The sequence below is a fragment of the Fusarium falciforme genome, chromosome 6, assembly GCF_026873545.1.
Source record: "Fusarium falciforme chromosome 6, complete sequence".
Taxonomy (NCBI): Eukaryota; Fungi; Ascomycota; class Sordariomycetes; order Hypocreales; family Nectriaceae; genus Fusarium; species Fusarium falciforme.
The window spans coordinates 86,329-111,503 of NC_070549.1; the positions used below are offsets into that span (position 1 = coordinate 86,329).

Sequence of the window (25,175 nt, forward strand, 5' to 3'; positions counted from 1 at the left end):
AAACCAACACGTGCCATTTCGCGAATGGCATCGCCCTAAACAAACTCCCCATTTTTCGCAAAGTAGTACCCTTTGTCATTCCATAGGTTGCCTGGTCGCTGGTCCACTGCTGCTTCCGTTAGGAGAAGATATAGTTGAGAAATGTCTTGCGTGTGAACCATGTTCCATCGATTCTCATTTCCGTTGACAGTAAATGCTCTCCGTCGACGAAGAACAACATTCAACAGGCGAGGGATTTGAATGGACCTTGTGAAACTGGGGAATCGCGAAGAGCCGAAGATAGTGGGAGGACACACAATCGCTGTCTGAACATTGACAGCACTGTCTCGAAACGCCCGAAGGATAGCCTTGTCAACATTGCGGTGAGCCGCCCAATTGGGGAGCACATGCGCGTAACCACTAGGATCAATGTTGTCTGATGAAGGTATAGAGATGAGTTCATCAGCACCATCCCAGTCGTTGTAAGGTTAGGGACGTCTTTTACCCATTTGAGGGGTTGCGCCTCCGTTTCCCAAGCGATGATCTTGGCTCCTGAGGTATGGATCACTGTGCCCATATCTTCTCGTTGGCTCAAACCCTTGACAATTGCCTTAGCAGCCAGCTGATGATCGCAGTCCGCAAAATCTACCTGGTAGGTTAGCGGGAGCGTTTTGCGTGGTACTTAATGTGGCCAGATGTTACGGTTGGTCATATCACGTGAGAAGCTGGATCTGACGTACTGAGGACAACATCTGACCTTCTACTCTCCTGTTCAAGTATTTCAACATCATCCAACGAGCCAGGTATGATCTCTACTCTTGGAAAGACTTTAGCCAGGATTACAGCTTTCTCTGGGTTTCTGACTAGAGCAGTGATGGCCCACGTTGGGTGCTTTTTTTTTTACGAGAATATGAAGATAATCGCCGCCGATCAGCCCAGTGGCACCGGTCCTGGGGGTTTTTAGCTAGGTTTAGTGTAAGGTAGGGCTTACTGACATGAAGATTCTTGGAGCCATTGTGATGATTGGGAAATGCCCATGAGTCCCAGCGAGGAATCACAACGCGACACTCCGCCGTCAATTTGAAATGTTTGTTCGTTCCTTTCACTTTGAAATTTCCATTCATGAAAATGATCCAATTTATTATGCAGTAGCGGCTAAGCCGTGTCAGATCATACCCGTATTCCTTAACAATCTAATCTGCGTGTGAGCCCTCTGATTGGATGTGAATAGAGTAAACTGCACTCTGCATAAAGTCGCCGGCTGGGGCGACCTAATTTAAAATTAGGGTCTAAAAGAATCTAAACGCTGCCCCGCCAACGTATAATCCACTATATTATCCCTCGATACCCTCTCTATCTTTGATTATCTATAATAATAGCAAATAATATCTAATAATAATAGAATTTTCTTAATTATTTATATAAATCGCGCACTAAATTAGGATTTTAATAAGATAGCCTAAGCCCTTATTATTTATAAGGTAAAAATAAAAAGGATTTATTATAATATTGCTGCTAAAGTAAAGTATTTATTAGCTATTATCTTTAATATTTATTAATATTAAAAAACTTAATAAACTTTAAATAAAAAGCTAAAATCTAGGTATTTTAAGAAACTTATAATTTAATAAATTTAATATATATTAGTTTTACTTAAATATAACTATAAGATTATATATAAATTGCCTATTAATTATCTAGGTAATAATATCTCTTAGATAATAATATATTAAGTTATTTATTATTATTATAATTATAAATAAAAAATAATATAAAAGATATTATTATTAAAAGAAATAGCTTATTAGTAATTATTATAATATTAAGCTTAAAAAAAAGATATTAAAGAAATAATTAAGGTATAATAATTTAAAAACTAAGTATTAAATTTACTTAGAAAGGTTTTATTTAATTGATATTATCTTTAGATTATTTTCTTTAATAAATTAATAATTTAATCTTAATTAAATTATAAATATAAATAGATCTTTTAAAAGCCTTATAAGAAGTTTATAAAAGAATTTATTAATATTATAATTTATAAAAAGTCTAAGTTATTAATTATAGTTTAGGGAGTAATTTAAAAAAAAAAAGTTTAATATTATTATTATAATTTATAATTAAATTATAAAAAGGAAAAGATATTTTTTTTTAAGTTATTAAAAAGCTTTATTTAAAGGTTTATTTCTTATATATAATAATATAAGAAGATTCTAATAGGATAATATAAGAATTTATATATCTTAGTTATTAATTAATTAATTACTTTTTTACTTAATTAAATAGATTAACTAGCTAATATATTCCTTAGATCTTAATTTAATTAAGTATATCTAGAAGTAATTAAAGCTTAATATTAAGAAGATATTCCCTTATTTAGATCTCTTAAAAAATAATAAAGTTAATATAATAAAGTTAATTAAATATATTAAGTTAGTATAAGTAGTAATTACTATTAACTAGATTAATATACTAATTGACTTACTCACTCGCTGACTTAATATATATATCTAGGCGTAAGGATAATATACTAAATATTAAAGAGGAAAATTAGGGCTTTATTTTAATATATAAATCATATTTTTAAATATTTATTTAATAGAAATATATATATATAAAGTTAACGCTGTGAAAAAATTCTAATCCTGTAGGGTGGGCTGTTTAGATTCTTTTGGACCCTAATTTTAGCTTCGCCAGCAAAGGGGACTGATTACTGTCATACCCGCCCCTGGGTAAGCACTATCCGGTCGGGAGCACCCGACCCCACGCATACCGCCTCTACAACAACAGATAGCATTGCTTGTGGGCAGCTCCTACGGGGATGGCGATTTTTAGTCCCCCACAAGTACGTTTCTAATGTTCAAGCTATTACCTAGTATTTGTCATCGGTATTTGCAGAGATTGACCGACAAGGCTAAGTTGCCGTCCTGTGCACTGGCAATTCTGTGGACGACTCTGCGGCGGTTGCGGCTTCGAGCCAGATCTCAGGGACTTATCGACTAAGACAGCTAGAATAGAGTACCTTTCGATTTGACGGAGGGTAATAGGCCGAGATGTGTCTCAACTTTGTGTTGGCATAGCTCTTGTACGGATTCGCACAGCCAGATCCATACCGCCGACTTCAAACAGACCCGGCGGCAGACATGATGCACTTCTCTCGAAAAAGTCGATGGACACTTTGCGAATTAAGTACAGCGTCACGGAGAAACGTCCAGGAAGGCCAGGCCATAGCTAGGCAGCTAGCTCGATGGTTCTCTATCTTAAGACGTAGCTAGAGCTACATACGGTGTCTTTGGTATCCCTTCGCGCTAAGGCATTGCCCTTGAGCGAGACGGTCGTTATGTTCTAAAGTCGAAACAAAGTATTTAATCTGGTCATGCACTAAATAAAATGGCGCTAGAAACGAAAGCTTGTTGAATCGAGCACTAGTCCTGGAGCCCAATATAGAGGCTTAGACTACCAAGGTGCAGCGACCTATCTTCTACTCCAGGCTGATGCATACCTTGCCAACGTGCTGGCCACTGGTGAGATACTCAAAGGCAGCCGTGACTTCCTCCTTGGTGAAACCAAAAACCTTTTCCACAGGAATGTCAAGATTTCGGGCCGTAACAAACCTTGTAACATCCTCCAGCTGCTGCTTGGAGCCCACCATGATACCTCGAACGACAGCGCCTTTGGACAGAGCGAGGGCAGCCACATCAGGCATCCTATCTTGCGGGCAGCCAGCAAGGAACCCAATGACAGCAATGGAGCCGCCGTAAGCCACAGCGTTGATACTCTCAGCGATAGTGCCAGCGCCGCCGTTCTCCAGGACATAGTCGGCACCATGATCATCCGTGATCTTCAGGACCTCCTTAGACCACTCGGGGTTCGTCTTATAGTTGATAACGTGGTCCGCTCCGTACTTCTCCTGAACGTACTTCAATTTCGAATCAGATGATGAAGTAATGATGGTTTTGGCGCCCGCAGCCTTGGCTATGATTAATCCGGTGATAGAGACGCCGCCGGTTCCTAGAGTGCAGAGTTTTAGCCCAATGCCGGCCATTTCAAGAACTCAACTACGAGGGCGCTTACCGAGGAATAGCACAGTCTGGCCAGGCTTGAGAGGGTTGTTGCCATAGAGAGAATTCCACACAGTCGTTCCAGTGCATACAATGGCGGATAGCTGGGTGTAGCTGAGTTTTGTGTCGGGAATCTTGACGACAGCGGTGCTAGGCAGAGAGATATACTCTCGAAGAACACCGTCATGACAGCCGCCCAGGCTGCCAAACCAGTTGGGCATCGCTCCGTAGAGAGTCTTGAGGTCGAATGACGCTACCACTTTATCGCCATTGGCGAAGTCATCAACCCGGCTGCCGACACTGACAACGTCTCCAGACATGTCAGAGCAAGGGACAACGTTGTCCTTAACAGGGAAAGGGTATTTCCCAGTAGCCACAGCGTAATCTCGAAAGTTAAGCGCCACGCTTCGAATCCGGATAAGAACTTCCTGCGCAGAAGGTCCAGGAACTGGCTCGGTGCTCACTTGGAGATCCTGAATGGAAGTGCGCTGGGGCAGGCGGAAGACCTGCTGGGTAGCCATGTTGATGGGGCTGGATTGATGCTAAAAATTTTCAAGGTGGAAGGATTGAACAAGGCTAAGTGGTGATGGTCGAAAAATCGGAGGGCCGTGATTATCGTAGGAAAAGTAAATATTTTATAGATGGATGGCTTGAGCCTATCTTCAAGGCCTAGTTGCCTCGCAGCGTCTGGGTTAGCGCGGAGACGCAAAATCTCAGCTTCGCGATATCGCTTAGCTTTGCTATAGAGCTTCCTGATTAGTATCCACGCAGTAATATAGTCTATATTATTAGTGCCTAAAATCGGATAATTATACTCTAAAATCTAGCCTACTTCCTAGGTCTACTTTAAAGTAATAATTTATAGCTTTCTAGAGAGCTTAAGTAATATATATATAATATTATACTATTATTAATAAAATTAAAATAGCTAATATTATTATTAATAATATAAAGAAATTTTAAAAATTAATATATTTATAAATTAATTTTAATTAATTAATTTTAATTTTATTTAATAAATTTTTTTAAGTAAAATATTAAATTTTTATTAATAATATAAAATTATTTAATTATTATTATATTTTAATTATAATTATTTATTTTTTTTTTAATATATAATTAATACTTATGCTAAGTAATGCGCGAAGTTACTAGACTGTTTTTTAACCTACCTATTAAACCTATGCCCTTGCTACTAAACTCTAAAACAATATTAAACCTTTTACTGCGTGATGTAGCTAACATAGCGAACTAAAACTTTAACCGCAAACCGTAGCGGAACTGCATTGCCTCTGTACTATGTAATTACTAACTAATCACTAGAGCTTAAACTACCTTAAACATATAGCGGTTAAGCATTACCTGGCAAACTACTGCAGTCTTAACATATGCCAACCAAGTAGGCCCGATTCCTTAGACAAACCCATCTAGACTGTAAAAATTCAAACCACCTATAAACTCTAACAGATAGGCATTATCTAGCGAATTACCTCAATGTTGAGATTTATTAGCTAAATAGGCCCTGGTTGCTTAGACGTTTCTGTCTAGACTGACAAACAAAGCAGAGCAGAGTTAAAGCAGAATATTAGATTATTAAGCTAGTTATTATAAACTACTAATAGTATAGCTATACCTTAAAAAGTTAAATTAAAAAAAAATTTATTAGCGCTGTTAAAGGTTAATTCTTTTTTAGAAGAGCTTCTTATAATCTCTATCTTTTTAGGCTTTTATTTTACTCTAGGCTTTTACTTAAAGTGCCTAATATCTTAAATTATAGTTTTTATACCTAGTGCTTAGGATTAAGGCAGTTTATATACTTAGCTCTATTATGTTTTAAATAAACAAATAGGAAATCTAATTAGTAATTATTAACTATTCTTTAAATAGGGCTAAACCCTTAAATAAGTTACTTACTAATAATATAAGAAATTTTTAATAATTCCTCTAAGGTTAATTAATTAAAAATAGTAAATTATACTAGCTAGGTATCCCTATAGTAAATTTATAGTTTTTAGTACTATAGCTAGATTATAATAAAAAAGTCTAAAAGGTAAAGTTACTTATATAATATATAGCTATTTTTATTATTAAATATAATTAAATCTTTAAGATATAATTAATAAAAAATTATAATTATAAATATAAATAAAAATAAAATATTAATAATTAAATATAATATATATTTTATTTAAAAAATTATTAATTATATATTATTAATATAAATTATAATAAATTAAAAAATAAAAAATATATAATTTTTAAAAATTATAAAATAAATAATTAAAATAAATAAATAATAAAATTAATTTTAAAAAATAATTAATTAATAAATAAAATATTAAAAAAAATAAAATAAAAAAAAAATATTTTTAATTTATATTTTTATTTTTTAAATAAATTAAAAATTTAAAAAATTATTTTTTAAATAATATTTAAAATTTATATAATAAATAAATTAAAATATATTAATTTAATTTAAATAAAATTTATATTATTAAATAATATTTATTTTAAATTTTAATATTTTATTAATTTTATTATAAATAAATAATTAAAAATTAAATTAAAATATAAAAAAATTAAAATTAAAATATAAAAAAATTAAAAAATATTTAAATTAAAATATATAAAATTTAAAAAAAAAATTTAAAAAAAAAATAATTTTAATAATTTTATTATATTTTTAATAAAATTTTAAATATAAAATTATATAATTTTTTAATTTTTTAATTATTTAAATATATATAATTTAAATAAATATATTATAAAATAATAAAATTTTAAATTTATATTTAATAAATTTATTTTTTTTAAAATTTTATTTATAAAATTTTTTTATATAAATAAAATCTTTATATAAAATACTATAAAAATTATTTTTTTATAATAATTTTTTTAAAAAAAATAAAAATAATTAAAAATAAAATTTATTTTTAAAATTTTATTTTTATATAAATATAATAATTAATAATTTATAATATTTTAAAATATTTTTATTTTAATTTAAAATTTTTTATAAAATTTTAATATTTATTTTTATAATTTTATAAATTTATATTTAAATATATTATATTTTTTTAATATTTTTAATATTTTATTTTAATTTTTTTTAATTATTATAATAAATATATATAAAAAATAAAAATAATTAAAATTTTATTTTATTATATAAATTTTATTATATTATTAAAAATATAAATTATATAATTATTAATTAATAATTATTAATATATATAATAAATAAAATAATTAAATAAATAAAATAATTATTTTTTTTAATTTTTAAATTAAAAATTATAATAAAAATATAATAAGTTAATTAATTAATTAAGTTACTTATTATATTTTTTTTTAAATATTTTAATTATTACTTAATAGGTTTTTATATTATAATTAGGCTTATTATAAATATTATAATATTAAATACTTAATTATATTAACTTTTTTTAATTATTACTTTTTAATAATTTAGCTATTACTTATATATTAATATTTATTTAATTTATTACTTATTTTTTTTTTTTTATTATTATTATTTTTTTTTTTTATAATTAAGTCCTTTTTGCCTTTTAGCGCTAGCTTAATATCTTATTTATTTATTAAAGGTCTTAGTTTTTAAATCTTAATAAGGTATTTTTATATATAATTACTTTTATTCCCTTAGTAAGAGACTTTAAAGCTCTTAAGATTAACTTTAAGGAGCTACTTTTATGCCTTTTAATTTATCTTTTAAGGTATTTAGACTAAGATCTAGCCTTAAGCATAGTCTTTAGGGTCTTTAAGGCCTAAGGGGTTAATAGTTTAGCTACTTCCTTAACTAATATTAGCATATATAGCTATATATTAAGCTTTAAGATTATATTTTCTATATTAAGAAAAATAAGCTTAGCTTTTCTAAAAGCTCTTTTAATATTTTATTTTATTATAATAACTTAAAATATAATATAAAAGGCTATAAAAAACTTAGTTTTTAAAATATAAGTTATAAAGTATTTAATTAGATATTTTATTTCTTAACTATAAGTATTCTTAAGTATATTAAAATACTTAATATTAAGGAGCTAAAATAAATAAAATAAATAAGGTAATATATAAAGCCTAATAATTTTTTTCTTCTTATAATATCTCTTAAATTTAATAAAATAATAACTTTTATAGCTATTAAGGATTAAGAAATAATAAGAATTAATTAATTAATTAATTATATATTAATTAAAGTACTTAAGTTACTTAAAACTAATCTTATTATTAATCTAGCTATTTTAAGTTATTATAATAGCCTAATTGCCTAAGAGGTTACTTTCTTAGTACTAATTAGTAAGGTAATATTAGCCTATACTAATAATAAATAATAAAATTAGCTAGCCTTTTATATTAATTACTTAAATAATTATAATCTATTCTTAGTTTCTAAGTTATATTACTTTTAGCTTTTTATACCTTTCTATACTTATAATAACTATTTTACTTATAATTATACCTATAAGAAAGCTAATCTTATTAATATTATAAATATTATTTAATTAGATATTATATTTTATAATTATATTTACTATAAGCTAAAACTAATTATAAATAATAATTAAATCTCTATACTTAGCTCTTTAATAATTATATTTATAAAAAAAACATATCTTAAGGTCTAAGTATTACTTAATAAAGTTTAAAGCCTAATATATACTAATTAGTAATATATTATAGTTAATAAGTAATTAATTAGTTATTTCTTTTATATTATATAATTAAAAAAAAAATCCTTATAAATCTAAGTTAAGAATAAACTAAATAAGAGTTTATTTTTTTAAATTAAATAATTTATATAAATTAGGTATTATATTATATTAAATAGGAATATTATTATATTAATTAAAGAGATTATTATAATAAACTTTATAGATTTTTATAATATATTAAAGACTTAATTTAAGATTATTTTAATAAGCTTAAAATATAAAAATAATATTTACTTTATTAATTACTTATAATATATTAAGTAATTAAAAAATAATAAATTAAATAAAAAAAAAATTAAAAAAAAATAATTATTTTATATATTTAATTATTTTACTTATTATATATATTATTAAGTTTTTTAATAAATTAATAAATAATATATTTTTTAAAAAAATAAAATATATAAAATAAAATATTAAATTTTTATTAATAATATAAAATTATTTAATTATTATTATATTTTAATTATAATTATTTATTTTTTTTTAATATATAATTAATATTTAAATTTAAAAATAAAATATAAATTATATTTTAATATTTAAAATTTTTAAAAAAAATTAAATTATATATATAATAAAATAAAAAAATATTTATTATTAATTATTTTAAATTTTATATAATTTTAAATTTTTTTATATATAATTTTAATAAAATATTTTTTATAATAAATTAAATATAATAAATTTAAAATAAAAATTATAAATTTTTTAATTATTAAATTTTTTATAAAATAAATAAATAAATTTATTAATATTTTAAATTTTAAATATATTTTTATAATATTTTAATTAAATATTTATTTTATTATTTATTAAATATATTTTTAATATATATAAAAAAAATATTAAAAAATTATAATATAATTTTTTTTTAAAATAATAATATTTTAAAATAATTATTAAAAAATTTATTTTATTAAATTTATATTAAATTTTTTTTAATTTTTATATATTTTTATTAATTTTTTTTTATTAATAAAATTATATAATTTTTTATTTATTTTATTAATTTAAAGTTTTTTAAAAATTTTTTTTTTAAAATTTAATATTTATTATTTATATTATTATTTATATTATTTAATTAATTTTAATTAAAATATATAATTTATTTTTTATTTTATATTTTTTAATATTTTTTATTTTAATTAATATTTTTATAAATAAATATTATTTTTATTATATTTAATATTTAATATTTTATATATAAAAGATTTTATTTAATTATTAATTAAAATATATTTTTAAAAATTATTTAAATTAAATTTTATAAAAAATTACTTAAAAAAATTTATTAAATAAAATTAAAATTAATTAATTAAAATTAATTTATAAATATATTAAAATTTCTTTATATTATTAATAATAATATTAGCTATTTTAATTTTATTAATAATAATATAATATTATATATATATTACTTAAGCTCTCTAAAAAGCTATAAATTATTACTTTAAAGTAGACCTAGGAAGTAAGCTAGATTTTAGAGTATAATTATCCGATTTTAGGCACCAATAATATAGACCACACTGCTGCGTAGATGCTAATTAGGAAGCTCTACAGCAAAGCCAAGCGACATCGCGAAGCTGAGATTTTGCGTCTCCGCGCTAACCCAGACGCTGCGAGGCAACTAGGCCTTGAAGATAGGCTCAAGCCTATACTAGAACGCATCGGTCCGGCGTCGGGGATGGAGACTAGCATGTCAGAGCTGAGGCTGCGGTGGCGAAAGATATTCCGCCTGGGGGACTTTGCTTTCGATTCAAATTATTCAATGAGTATAGTCCCAGATCCAACACAGCCGGTAGCAGTTCAGGCTCCGGCGGGGGATATGCCGCCCCAGCAACCTCACTCGGCGATGGAAAATACGCCCAACCAGACCAACACGAACGACGCGTGGCAAAACATCCACTCTGGCAATCCTGGCATTTCGATATACTACGAAGGAGGGAACATGGATGCTCAAAATCCAGGCGGGCTTTTTCCAGGTGGTGGTAGTTTAGCAAGCATGTTAAGCATCGCGTCGCCTGCTGTTTCGGGCACAGCAACGTCCGTATCAAATCATCCCGAGGGCCAGACATTTGCAGGCGAACACTTATCGCTATGGCCTGGATCAGACGACTTTCACTCTCACAACCCTCATTTGGATGACATAGATGAGTTGTTCCGCAATAATGCATCAAATCCTGGGGGTCAGCCACAAGGGTTGCATGGCCTGGACATGAACATGGATCTTGGCGAGGTAGAGGATATTGATTGGCAGAATTGGGATGCAGCATTGAAGAACCTGAACAAGCCGGCAACGGACGGCGGAATAGGTAGTTCGGGAGGTATGTAGAGTCTTCGGCGTAGTGCTGGGATGAGCCAGCGTGTTGTGTGACTTGAGTTTGTTTGGCGAGGAGTTGTTGGGATAAATGTCACTCGTCAGGACGTTAATGATGTCAAGGGATCTATGCAAATATTGATCTACAGTTAACCATTAAAGTCCTCCGTTTGAATGTAAAGACAGACATTTCTCCCAGTTGACGCCAGTCCGCACCATGCTTCATCACTATCTTCACCAAAATGGTGGGCATTGTAGCTTGTCCCAGGATCAAAACACCGCCGGACTATGCTCCTAGGAGCGTCACAGCATGGCTAATCACATCATCAACACCAGTAAGTGGCGTACTTGGACTTCCCGTTAATAGCCTCGACAAATTTCTCCGCCGCGACCTCAGCTATCAACAAGTCCGTAACCTAAATCCAATAGATCAATAGGCTTTACTCACGAACACGCTCCGAAATATGCAACTCGTCATAAAACGCGAAGCTCGACATGGGTTTATCCGACGGCGTGCAGTCCTCCATCAGAACCTCACACTTGTTATATACGCCCGTAACATTAGCCTGAGTATCCAAATACTTCTCTGGACTAGCAAAGACATCAAGCAGAACATGGTGTGCGTCAAACACTACAAAAGTCGCTCCGGGCCAGCGCTTCTTGACCTTGAGGTTGAAGGGAGCGCCCTGCTTGGTGATGGTGTTGATGCTGGTGATGTATTGGTGCATCTTCTCAGAAAGAGCGGTGGTGTTGTAGGAATTCTTGTCGAGCTAGAGGGCGTTGTCATCGGGGCCGCCGTCTTCGATGGCTCTGTAAAGGGGAAAGATGTAGACTGGCGCTTGGGTGTTGACAACAACGTAGCGACCGCCGGTTTCGTAGATTTGGTCAAGGGCCTCCCAGAAGCGCTCGGTGACATTGGTCAGCGTCGCCCCTGGGGCCCAAGCGTCGTTGAAGAAGCCTCCTGCCCCAAGATCATTGGGTCCGACCCACAGAGTGTAGGCCGTGTTGTCAGGTTGACGATTCGGAAAGACATTCGTAAATTTGAGATCTGCCTTGAAAGCAGGGGGTTCATAGTGCATGATGGAAGGGGAGAGCATGTCCATCAAGTCAAAACGTCTTTGCACAATCTCTGCGTCGCAAGTGGCGCCTTGAACGGCATAGTTGACATAGTTGGCCCCTACGGTATTGGCAGCAATACGGCCCCAGGCGTGACCGCCGCTGGCAGAGGTTTCGACGGGCAAGACAACTCCGGGAGGTGGCAACTGATTATGCTTGAGAAAGTACGGGCCACAGGTGTCGTCTGTGAGACTATCTCCAAAGGTCAACAGGTTTTCAAACTTTCGGAGTCCGCACGATTTGACCGTGGCCAGGGATCCAAACACAGTGAATAAGAGGAACAACATGATGAAGGATTTGCAAGAGAAGTTTTGAGGGTGAAGTGAGTCTGAGGGTAGAGAGCAGTATCTACAGTGTTAGCTACGGTATATATATATATATATATATCTTTTCAATTGTGTTTGTCTTGGTAGTCGTGATACCTGAATCATAACGCCAAGCATAACGAGGTTTCCGAATTGGGCAAAATCTCTACATTGCATCAATTGGTCCATCTAAGGTTATGGAGATGCTTACTGCAGCAGATACTCGTACAAGCTCAGTTGTGCAATCATCCTTGGCGGGTAAACTCGTTGAGCCAGCCATTGGACAAGAAGTTTGAGGGTACTTACTATTTCTCCTTCATTTGGAAAAATTCAATGGCCAAGAGGCCAAACAGAGCTCGCAGAACTACTTCAGCAGGGCTGAACTCCAAACAAGGTTAATTTAAGGACTCAGCCACTGCTTCCACTTGGCAATGGAAAAGATCTACGGAACAATACATGGCCAAGATAATTTCAGCTCTGCACAGAGCGGCAAGAGGAGACACGAGACAAATTGCCAAGATAGATGAGGTCCAATTTACTGACCGTCATCCTTTTTCATTTCTCGAGCAATGAAATTGACGAGGGCGTGTTTTGGTGTTGAGCAGTTCCCCATCGTCTGATTGGACGGAACGTGATCCGACACACGACTCGAGTGTCGGAATACGCTTCCGCGATGACCCCCGCTAGGCAGTTGAAAAGAACGCACATGAAATTATCGCTCTCTTTTGTTTTTTTTTTCTTTTCTAAAAGTTACCTCGTGACAACTGTTGAAAAACATGTGGAGCGCCGGCCCGAGAATAGCCTTTATAGGCTGTGGTAAGTCAGTTCTTGATTCACTTGTGTTCTTGAAGCTAAAGTCCACAGGCAACATGGGAAGTGCCTTGCTACTTGGCCTTCTCGATGTCATACACCCCGGGACAGGCTCCAGCATTGGGATTGAAAAGGTTGAATCAATCACCGCGTGTACCAACAGCGAAGAATCTGCAGAGAGCCTTGAGAAGAAACTGGGACAGCATCGGTCTTTTGTCCGGGTTCTGTATCGGCAAAATCAAGCAGCTATCGAGGAGGCAGACATGATAGTACTGGGGTTTAAGCCAAACATGGCAAAAAAGATTCTCCAAGAGCCAGGAATACGACAGTGCCTTGCTGGCAAGTTAGTCATCAGTCTTCTCGCCGGCCTCTCCATCACAGACATCCAAGATTTGATCTCAGAACCAAACTACCCAGCTCCATACGTCGCCAAAGCGATCCCCAACTTGGCCTCACGATATCAACAATCCATGACTATCATCGAACGACCATCACTTGACTTCCCCCCAGAACATTTGGAATTTCTAAGTTGGATGTTTGGTCTCGTCGGGCGTATCAAGTTCTTGGACGAGTCATTAGTTGACGTCGCCTCAGTTCTCGTCACGACATGTGTAGCAACTCTAACGGTGCCCATTGATGGAATTCTGGATGGCTCAGTCATCGAGGGTTTCAAAAGACAGGATGCCTTGGAGCTGGTTACTCAAGGCGTGGTTGGACTCGGATCACTGCTGTCCAGCGGGAGCCATCCTGCTGTTCTCCGCGAACAAGTTTCGTCTCCCAAGGGGACTACGATTCAGACGTTAGTGACAGTGGAGCGGCAAGGATGTCGAGCTACCTTTACTGATGCTCTGCTTAAAGGGACAGAGCATTTGAAATCCGTCAAAGACAAAAAGCAGTAGAATAGAAGCGTATACTGTTGTCCAATTCTTAGGTCCCAGTTGCATTGGATTATGCACACCATCTCTTGATCATTGCAGGTACAAAGCTTCAGTTCACTGCATCAACGAACGGGTCCAACTCCCTGTCGAAGGCTCAGTCCTCAAGGGGCCATGTTTGGGATCGCCAAGATTCAATTTCGCAGGCTGTCGAGTCCTCTGTCAGGACCATGCAGGACTAGAAACACTTTTCCATACATTGCTGGTTATTGCCTGGCTTAATTGCTTCCAATTCTTCGTCAAATTCGTCGTTAAAATGGGCCTTCTCATTGGTTTTTTGCCCGTGGACTTCATGCCGGCAGCCTCGTCAGGCGCGTCGAGGACATTGGTTGACGGCTTTCCCCCTCGGTAGAACCAGTAGAAGCCGACGGCAGCAACCTGAGCACCACCAGCGAGGTACTTGTTTCTGGAGAATAGAACGTAAGCTTATCAGATGCATCCATCCTCTGCTCGGGCCCAAAACCTACCCGTCGCCGCCCGTTGCCGGATCTTTTGACTTGGGAGCTCCAGGCTCCTTGTCAGACAATTGGCTCCAAAGGGATCATTGACGGCACTAGTCAATTGATGAGAATTATCTAAAGAACAAAAGAAATTGAACAGCCATATGTTCGGGCAGAGCTATTTAAGCTCATGCCGTTAGGATTGGAATCCTTGATGCGACAAGTTGGATGTGAAACCGGATACACAACCCCAAAGTCCGGGCCGCGTTTCATATCCAGTCGCACGAACCTAGTGGTGATATGTAACACCGCCATTTCCCGGCAGCCATCGGCAGCCAGCTCGCTCCAAACTTCCCACTTTTCCTCTTGTGGTTTGCGTCTCCTGTACACAGTGCTTGTTACGACCTTCGCGGTTACCTCACATGAGTCCCACAGAATCCTCCAAACAAGAGGTAAGATATAGAGCCCCCGCTGACGCAGGAGGGCGTACGCCCTGTATGTGCATTGCTGCTAGACTAGTCTCAACCTGGTAATTTAGCCACGTCCTCCACATTGACAATAAGCATCTCCCTAAGACCTTGTTGGGCAAATCAACGCTGCAGTCGTGGGATGGCCTTCCGGGTGCGTAGATTGCATGCGCGGATTGAGATCCCGGAGCAAGGCTCAGGTTAGGCATCAGCTGGGTTTAGGCAGCGGGCACGGATTGGCGTTCCGGACGTGCGACTCAGATGTGATGTCGCGGAGTGCCGTGGAGGGTCAGAATCAGATATCTCTTGACTGACACTGCTCCTTATATGTCATAAGTCAGCCAAGCAATTCCTCTTTTTACTTTGTTGAGGCTTTATATCTACAACTGATTGAAGATACGTGGATAACGATCGCTCCGAATCATCACAATGACCAAGGTCCTCCTCACAGGTAACCGTCATTCCCACCACACACAGGCATGCAGCTGCTAATAGAACACTAGGTGGTGCTGGCTTTGTCGCCAGTAGGTAACTGCGACCCTATTGCTTTTATCTAGAGTTCGCTAAGGCCAGTCACTAACGAACCTTTCCATTCAGCCCACATCATCAGCCAGCTCCTTGAACGAGGCCACAAAGTCGTCACCACGGTTCGGTCAAAGGAAGAAGAGCAGGTTGTTCGCGATGCCCATAAGGACACAGGGAAGGATAACATTGAATTAGTGATTGTGCCCGACATGGTGGTCAAGGGCGCCTTTGACGAGGCGGCCCAGATCGAAGGCCTTGGGGCGGTACTGCACATCGCATCGCCATTCTTTTATGATTTCGGTAAGTTTACTTACTCCCGCATGGAATCTTGAAGAGACTGACGCCCCCTAGTTGATGCCCAGAAGGAACTGGTTGATCCTGCTGTCTATGGTACGACCTGGCTGTTCGAGGCTATCCATCGCTACGCCCCAACTGTCAAGCGCATCATCATGACCTCGTCTTTCGCCTCCGTCTTGGACGAAGATAGGCTTGAGGACCCCTCCACCGTCTTCACTGAAAAGGACTGGAACCCTGTCACAATGGATGAAGTCAACAACAGCAAAGCCACGGCATACCGCGTAAGCAAGAAGTTTGCCGAACGCGCCGCCTGGGACTTTGTCGCTGAGAACAGAACGTCATTTGATCTCGTCACCGTCTGTCCATCACTAGTCCTGGGCCCAATAAATCACCAGCATTCGTCTCTGGACAAAAGTCAATACTTCCAACTCGCGTATGGTTGACCTGGTCCAAGGCAAGTGGAAAGAAGCGATTCCAGATGCCTATCTTGCGGCTGTCTACTGGATCGATGTTCGAGACCTTGCTCTGACACACATTCTCGGCATGGAGAAGCCTGAAGCCGGGGGCAGGAGACTGATGCCTCTTGGCGGGCGGTTTGGTAATAGAATGATTGCGGATATCGTGTGGAAGCATTTTCCTGAGCTGAGGGAGAAGCTCCCTGGTCCGGATGTTCCTGGAGGTAGCCTCGCGCCTGCAGATCAAGTATACAGGGTCGACAATACGGAGACGAAGAGGTTTTTGGGGATTGAGTGGAGGGAGTTTGAGACGGCCATTGTGGATTGTGTGGATAGCCTCAAGCCTTATGGAATCTAAGCCTAGAGCTAGCTAGACTGCCTAGTCACATATCGAGCAATGACGGCCATTATTTGACACCTGGCAGCGATGTCACCTCTTGGACCTGAGCCGTTTCTGACTGCATCTGCTTGCACATTGTCACTATTATATATTTACTGACTCAAACTAGGTGCTAAATCTATAATAAAACTACTCAGCATATAATCCAAGCATATAATAAGGTTTTTAATTTATCTTATATATATATTAATAATCCTAGTAATCTAATTAGGTTATTTATTATATATATATATTATATTTGCTATTATTATACCTAAAGATTTACTTAGATTTAAGATAATATACTTTTTATTAACCCTTTATTTAAGACTTTATCTAATTTATTAAGAAACTTATAAGTTAAGTTTCTTACTTATTAACTTTCTACCTAAACCTACTCTATAAAGTAAAATTGCTTTTATAATTATATTTTTTATTACTATAAAATAACAAAACATATTAATTTTTTATAATATAAAAAATATTTATTTTTAATATACTTAATAAGGTTATTTAAAACCTCCTTTTAATAATTAATAAAGTCTTATTAATTAGGGCTAAGATTAACTTAAAGCCTAAATAAATAATAACTAAAAAAAATTAAATTTATTCTTTAGAGGTTTAATAATAATTATAAGGCTATAAGGAGCTTTTTAGCTTTAATAATTTTAATGCTAATTTACTTTAAGTAACTTAAGGTAACTCTAAGTTTTTACCTTAATAAGATTAATATATTAAGGAAGTAAATAAAGATAATTTTATATTAATATAGTTCTAGCCTTAAGTTATTTAATAAAAGAATATACTTAGTAATATAAATTATTATTTTATATTATATTATTATTATAAATAATAATCAGTTATTATTAAAGTAAAAAAATATATTATTTTTAATATTTTTAATTAATAATAAATTCCTAGTAAAATATAGTTTATTAAGGTAAACTATTAAATATAAAAGTATTTATAAAATATATTTAATATTAAATCTTTTATTAAAAGGCATTAAGTATAAGAGCTTAATTATATATAAAACTATATTTCTCTTATTAGGTTACCTTAATCTGCCTTTAGGTATACTATAAGTTTAAATTACTCTTTAATATATATTAATAAGCTTTTATTCCTTTATATTATTCTATTTATAATAACTATGTGTTTCCCAAGGGATAAGCTAGTCGTGCTGGGTTTATATTAGCAGGAGTGTATTAGCATAGCCTGAGCAATAGGTTGTAGTCACGTCTAGTAATGTGCTCAAAGGTAATATGTATAATAAATAAGTAGATCAAACAAGTGAGTGGATTAGAAATCCTTACCCTCTTAAGTAAAATTTTTATAAAGGCATAAAAAACTATCTTATTACTTAAGATTCATTACTATATTTCTCTTAAAATATTACTATAACTATTTAATATATTTTTATATTATATCTTATCTTTCTATATCTTATATAGCGCCTTTCCCTTAGTTACGCTAACCCTCCTTAATTACTACTTCTTAATAATTTACTCTTTACTTACTAATTTATACTTATCTAATTACTTACTTGTCTTACTTTCCCTACTATTATTATTCCTCCTTTTTATAATTATGTTTTTTTTACCCTCTAGTATTAACCTAAGAAGTTATTTATTTATTAAAAGTTATAATTCTTTATATTTAATAAAGTATTTTTATTTATTTTTACTTTTACTCTCTTAGAAAGATATTTTATAACTTTTTAAATTAATCTTAGAGAGCTATTTTTATATCTTATAATTTATTTATTAAGATAGTATAAGTAAGATTTTACCTTAAGAATAGTTTTTAATATCTTTAAAACTTAAGTAATAAAAGGGCTAGTTTCTTTCTTAACTAATATTAAAATATATAACTATATATTAAGCTTTAAAATTAAGCTTTTTATATAATAAATAGAATAATTTATTAGTATAATTAATAAGTAATTATCTTAGGTAAGTATATAACTTACTTTTACCTTATAGTATAAATCTTATTTAAATATAAAATTACTTTAAAGAATTTTAAAAAGTTTATTTTATATTATTATAAGCTAAGAATTTAAAATAAGGTTTAATAAATATTTAAAATTATAGATTTTATAATAAAAGTTTAAAATTATTAATTTTAAAATAAAAGTTTAAAATTATTTATTTTATATTTTTAATTTTTTTAAAAAAATTATATAATAAGTTATTTAAGAATTTCTTATTTATATTTTTTATTATTATTAATTTCTTAAAAGTTTAAAGAATTTTTTAAAAATTTAAAAAAATATCTTTATTTAAGTTTTTTAATTAAACTTAGAAGAATGCTTTCTTAGACCTTTAGGTATTTTATAAAAGCTATTAGAAATTTAAGATTTATTAGTTTTAAATATATAATTTACTAAGATACTTACTTATTTAAGAGACTTAATATATATAAATATATTAAGTTTAATAAAAATATCTTTATTTATATTCTTTTACTTATTTTTATAATTTTTAATTATTTAATATATCTTAATTAAATACTAAAGATAAATTATTACTTATACTTTAAGCGCTTAAAAATAATTTTATATTATGCATTTAACATATTATAGAGCTATATTATATTATTTAAATATAGCTATAGTATAAATAATAAGGCATTTAGTCTTAATATAATATAATTTATAAATTAAATTACTTATTTAATATAAAGCAGAAAATTATTATTATGTTTTTAATTTAAATCTATAAGGATTTTCTTCTTAGCTTTAAAATATAAAAAAAATAAGTAACTAATAATATATTATATATAATATATAATTAATTAATATATATTAGGCTTTAAACTATATTAGGTAATATATAAAACCTAAGATATTGTATAAATGTAAATATACTTATTAAAAAGCTAAATATATAAACCTAATTTTTATTTATAATTAATTTAATTTTATAATAAATATAATTATAAAATATAATAATTAATTAAATAATTATTATAATTTAAAATAATTAAATTAAAAGAACTTTAATTTTAAATTATTTAAATACTTTAATTAATATATAACTAATTACTTAATTAATTTCTATTACTTATTAAAACCTAATAATTATAAAAGTTATTAATTTATTAAATTTAAGAAATATTATAAAAAAAGGTATATAATTTTATATATTATTTTATTTATTATATTTATTTTATTTATTTTATTTATTTTATTTATTTTATTTATTTTATTTATTTTATTTATTTTATTTATTTTATTTATTTTATTTATTTTATTTATTTTATTTATTTTATTTATTTTATTTATTTTATTTATTTTATTTATTTTATTTATTTTATTTATTTTATTTATTTTATTTATTTTATTTATTTTATTTATTTTATTTATTTTATTTATTTTATTTATTTTATTTATTTTATTTATTTTATTTATTTTATTTATTTTATTTATTTTATTTACTTTATTTATTTTATTTACTTTATTTATTTTATTTACTTTATTTATTTATTATTATAATTAAAAGAAATATTAAAAGGGCTTTTAAAAGAATTAAATTTATTTTTTTTAATTTAAAAATTATAATCTTAAAGCTTAATATATAGCTATAAACTTTAATATTTATTAAAAAATAATTAACTTTTTAATTTCTTAGGTTTTTAAGACCCTAAGGATTATATTTAAAATTAAATCTTAATTTAAATACCTTTAAAAATATATTAAAAGATATTAAAATAATTCCTTAGTATTAGTTCTTAAAACCTTAAGGTCTTTTAAGAAAAAAACAATATAATTATATATTATATTTTTTATTAATTATTAAAAATAAACATCTTATATAAATAAATAAAATCTTTAAGTATTATTAAAAATATAAAATAATTAATTATATAAAAGAAATTATAATAATAAAAAGAAATTATAATATTAAAAAGAAATTATAATAATTATATATATTCCCAAGGGATAAACTAGTTATACTAGGTTTATATTAGTAGAGGGACTAATTGCGCTATACTTAAATAATAGGGATATTATATCTAGTAATATACTTAAAGGTATTAAGTATAACTAAGTTATATTAATAGCTAAGGTAATTACTATATAAGAAAGTATAATAAATATATTTTATATACTTATTATAATTTAATTAAATTAATTATTTTAATATTTAATCTAAGGTAAGACTAATATTTTTATCTTTTAGTCCTAGGACTAATAGGAATAAAGTTTAGTCCCTTTAGTCCCTTGCTTAGTCAGGGTATTCTGCCAGGCTTCCCTGCCTAGCCTATATTATAATTATAATTAAAATAAGAAATTAATTAAAAAAAATATTAATATTTCTTAATAATTAAATTATTAAGAAATAATAAATTAATATAATTAATATAATTAAGATTTAATATTATAGTATTTATAAAAAGATTAAGTATAATATAAAGATTTCTTAATTAATAATTATTATATCTAAAGAAAAATATATTAAATAATATTTATTAATTATATACTTTAAAATAATTTAGTATTATATTAATATAAATAGTAAAGCTTTTTATTATATTTAATTAATTCTTATGCTTATTATATAAATATAATATATATAATAAGCAAGCATCGCAGTTAAGCAAGCATTATACCTAATATATCTATTAAAATCTAAAGATTTTAAGGGTAATAAAAACTATAATAAAATAGCTAATAATATAAAACTATATTTTTATATATTTAACTTATTAATAAACTTTATATAATTTTCTTAGATTTTAAAAAAATTCTATTTATATAGAAATAGCTAATTATATAGTATAGATATACTATTATATTACTTATATAATAAGGAATTTTTTAAAAATATAATAAAATTAATATAGGCTTTTTTTTATAGATAACTAGCTAAATTCTAAAATTAGGACTAATTTAGGCTTTATTTAAATTTCTTAGAGTTTTTTAAACTACTTTTTTATTTTAATAGGATTTATACTATAGGGTAAAAATGCGACGCTTACTTAATTGCAATACTTGCTTATTATATATGTTATTAGTAATTATTATAATTAATAAATAAGTATATTTTATAGAAGATTTTAAATTATAAATATTATTAAAATATATATAATTAAGTATATAAAATTATATATAATTTAAGCTTTTTAAGTTAAGGTATTACTAAAAGAAAAAAAATATCTTATAAGAAATATATTATAACCCCGCAGCTATATTACATAGTCTCTATAAATCTCTAGGCCTTATAAACTAATTAGACATAAGCTAATACTATACTAGAATAATATTAGTCCTAGACTAATATAAGCTAGAAATAATATTATTTTAATTTATAATTAATCTAAATAAAACCATACCTATATATAAGATATGTTTATTATACTCTCTTATATAATAGCTATCTTATATTACGGCCTATATCTAACCAAGGGCGGTATTATAAGGCAGAACCTCAGACGGGTCATAGGGGACCTATATCCCTCTGTCTAACTAGAACTAAGAGTAATATATAAAAGAAGCAAAGCGCTCTTAAAGTAATAATAATCCTAGAGTAAAGTGCTCTAAGGAGCCTTATGCTTTAATAAAATAATATAAAATATATAAAATATATTTATTTATATTTTCTTATATAAAAGCTACTTTAGCTATTAATATAACTTAGTTATATTTAATACCCTTAAATATATTACTAGATATAACTTAAACCTTATTACTTAGACTATACTTAGTATTTTCTATTAATATAAACCTAATATAATTAATTTATTTCTTAGGAAATATATAATTATTATATATTAATAGCTCTTATTTAGTAATATATTATATACTCTAAGTAATACTATTACTATAGCGCCTAATATTAGATCCCCTTTTACCCCTTATAGTAAGCTACTTATTACTCCTTAGTAAAAATAGCCTATAATTAGGCTAGAGGAATTTAATATCTAGATAAATATAAATAATAATAATAAAGAATATATTATCTTAGCCTTATATAAAAATAAAGTTTATAAACTTAGAAATAAATATAATTACTTAATTACTTAGTATAATAACCTCTTAGATAATATATAAAATAATATTAAGATTACTTAAAAATAATTTATAAGTATAAAAATATTTATAAATAATATATAAAAATACTTTTATTAAGCTATAAAATAATAATAATAATAATATTAATAAATAATTAATAAATAATAAAACTAAATTAATTAATTTATTATACTTTAAGCCTAGTAAAATAACTTAATATAATAATAAGTTTATAATCTTAGTAGCCTAATATTTAAATATAATATTATTAATATTACCTATAAAGATATTAATAAGATTATTAAGCCTAAAGACTTAGAGCTATTTAATAAATAAGCTATTTATATTAAGATATTTCTTATATCCCTTAGGGCATATTAATAATATTTTTTTATTAAAATAATTAATATAAAAAGTAAAGTCTTATATACTAATAGATATCTTATAAATAATATATTTACTTAGTTTAAGCCTAAGCTATATAATTTTCTTAGAAATAAACCTACTAAGGAAATATAATTTTTTTTTTATTAAATATAAAAACTTTAAGGATATAATTAAATATAATTTTAAAATTATTAATAAAAAATAATAAGCTATATATAAACTTAAAAACCTATAATAAATAAAGGCTATTTTAACTTATATAACTAAATTTATATAAATTACTTTATTTCTTAATTAAGAAATAAATACCTTTTAGATTATATTTTATAAAAGACTTAAAGATAAAGTTAAAAATAAACTTTATAAGATAAAAAAACCTAATAATCTTTAAGACTATATTAATATAGCTATTAAGATTAATAATTAATAATTTAAATAATATATAAAGAAATCTAATAAAAGATAAATCTAAGGTAATAATAATAATATTAATTAGCCTTAAAAGTAAAAATAAACTAAAAGTAATACTTCTTATAAGACCTACGCGGGACTTATAGAACTTAAAGTAGCCTAAAAAAATAATAAGGATATTAAGTATTATTATTACTATAAGAAGGGCTATAAGGATAATAACTACTAAAAGAAGTAATAAGATATTAAGAAAAGGTATTATTAATTAAAGCTATAATAAAACCTCTTAGAAGGTAAAAAGCACTTAAATATAATTAACTAAAATAGTAACCCCTAGATAACTATTTATATTACTAAGATATTAAGAATAATATAAAAGGAATATAATAAAATAAGACTTTAACCTAGAGAAGTTATTATGCCCTATTAAGCTGCCTACTTAATAAAGAAATAAGCTATTAATAACTATATAATTAATAATATTATAAAAAATAACTCTATAAGCTAATTAAACCCTTAAAGGTTTATTAGTTATATCTTATTAACCTAGATATATAAAACCCTTTATTAAAACTAAATAATAAAAAGAAAAACCTTATTAATAAATAATAAATAATTACTATTATTTAATTAAATAAATATTATAAACCTATTAATTATAGCTAATACTCCGCGGGAGCCTAAGTATAATAAGAATAAAATGCTATATAAATCTACTAATAATAATATGGCTAATATATAATACTCTAAGAAAATAACTATAAAATATTAATCTATAAAGAGATTAATAAATATTATTAGCTTAGCATAGCCGCCTAATATATCTAATTAGCTAGAGAATAATAAAATATAAATAATATAAAGGATATCTATATATAAGTATACTATAAGGAAATAACTATAAACCTAAAATAGCCTAAACCCTATTATAACCTACGGGATAACCTATATATAATATTTATATACCTATAATATAAAAAAATCTCTTAAGTATTATATAAGGATTATTATTATAGTATATATATTATAAATAAATAATAAAATAACTATTTTTTAATCTAATTATCTTAGCCTAATACTAAGCCTTATTTAGCCTATAAAACCTTTTAATATAAAGTAAAGAGATAATATAAAAGACTTAATATTATAATACTATGGTTTTATCTTACTAAGGAGGGAGCTATTAGTTTAAAATAATAGATTATTATCGCGATATAGTAAGCTATAATAAAGTAAGAAGAAATACTTATTAGAAGCTACTTTAATATAAAAGCTATATTATATTATAAAGAAATATACCTATAATATAAATAATAAGTCTTAGCTACTTATAAATAAATAAAATAAATAATAAAAAAAGGATTTAATTTCTTAACTTACTAAGGAAATATTATTAATAAGGAATAATATAAAAGTATTTAGCTATACCTTAGAAGAGATTATAGACCTATAGATAAGGCCTTATAAAAATATACTAATTATATCTAGTATAAGGACCTTAATAAAATCTATCTAGAAACTTAATAGCTAAGATAT

At 28.4% G+C, this 25,175-nt stretch overlaps 5 protein-coding genes and 1 pseudogene across 6 annotated transcripts, besides 1 other annotated feature; 2 read left to right on the forward strand and 4 right to left on the reverse strand.

Moving 5' to 3' along the window:
- Window positions 1–484: 484 nt before the first annotated feature.
- NCS54_00757500 lies at window positions 485–994 on the reverse strand (annotated as a pseudogene). The gene is made up of 3 exons: window positions 975–994; window positions 863–929; window positions 485–628 (listed from the first exon to the last, which is right to left on the reverse strand).
- Window positions 485–994: a sequence feature.
- A 2,466-nt stretch (window positions 995–3,460) lies between these two features.
- Window positions 3,461–4,561, reverse strand: NCS54_00757600 (uncharacterized protein; the record flags this gene model as incomplete). Its single annotated transcript, XM_053152994.1, has 2 exons — window positions 3,461–3,990; window positions 4,054–4,561. 2 exons carry the CDS (start codon window positions 4,559–4,561, stop codon window positions 3,461–3,463), a joined length of 1,038 nt encoding a protein of 345 aa, XP_053008969.1.
- Window positions 4,562–11,419: 6,858 nt separating this feature from the next.
- NCS54_00757700 (Hypothetical protein) lies at window positions 11,420–11,821 on the reverse strand (the record flags this gene model as incomplete). Its single annotated transcript, XM_053152995.1, has 2 exons — window positions 11,420–11,490; window positions 11,542–11,821. 2 exons carry the CDS (start codon window positions 11,819–11,821, stop codon window positions 11,420–11,422), a joined length of 351 nt encoding a protein of 116 aa, XP_053008970.1.
- A 42-nt stretch (window positions 11,822–11,863) lies between these two features.
- On the reverse strand, window positions 11,864–12,496 carry NCS54_00757800 (Gdsl lipase acylhydrolase family protein; the record flags this gene model as incomplete). The annotated part of the gene is made up of 1 exon (XM_053152996.1): window positions 11,864–12,496. The coding sequence occupies one exon, from the start codon at window positions 12,494–12,496 to the stop codon at window positions 11,864–11,866; it is 633 nt and encodes a 210-aa protein (XP_053008971.1).
- Window positions 12,497–13,290: 794 nt separating this feature from the next.
- Window positions 13,291–14,223, forward strand: NCS54_00757900 (Hypothetical protein; the record flags this gene model as incomplete). The annotated part of the gene is made up of 2 exons (XM_053152997.1): window positions 13,291–13,330; window positions 13,379–14,223. The coding sequence occupies 2 exons, from the start codon at window positions 13,291–13,293 to the stop codon at window positions 14,221–14,223; spliced, it is 885 nt and encodes a 294-aa protein (XP_053008972.1).
- A 1,372-nt stretch (window positions 14,224–15,595) lies between these two features.
- On the forward strand, window positions 15,596–16,801 carry NCS54_00758000 (Epimerase domain-containing protein; the record flags this gene model as incomplete). The annotated part of the gene is made up of 5 exons (XM_053152998.1): window positions 15,596–15,617; window positions 15,670–15,690; window positions 15,764–15,991; window positions 16,043–16,325; window positions 16,384–16,801. 5 exons carry the CDS (start codon window positions 15,596–15,598, stop codon window positions 16,799–16,801), a joined length of 972 nt encoding a protein of 323 aa, XP_053008973.1.
- Window positions 16,802–25,175: the final 8,374 nt, after the last annotated feature.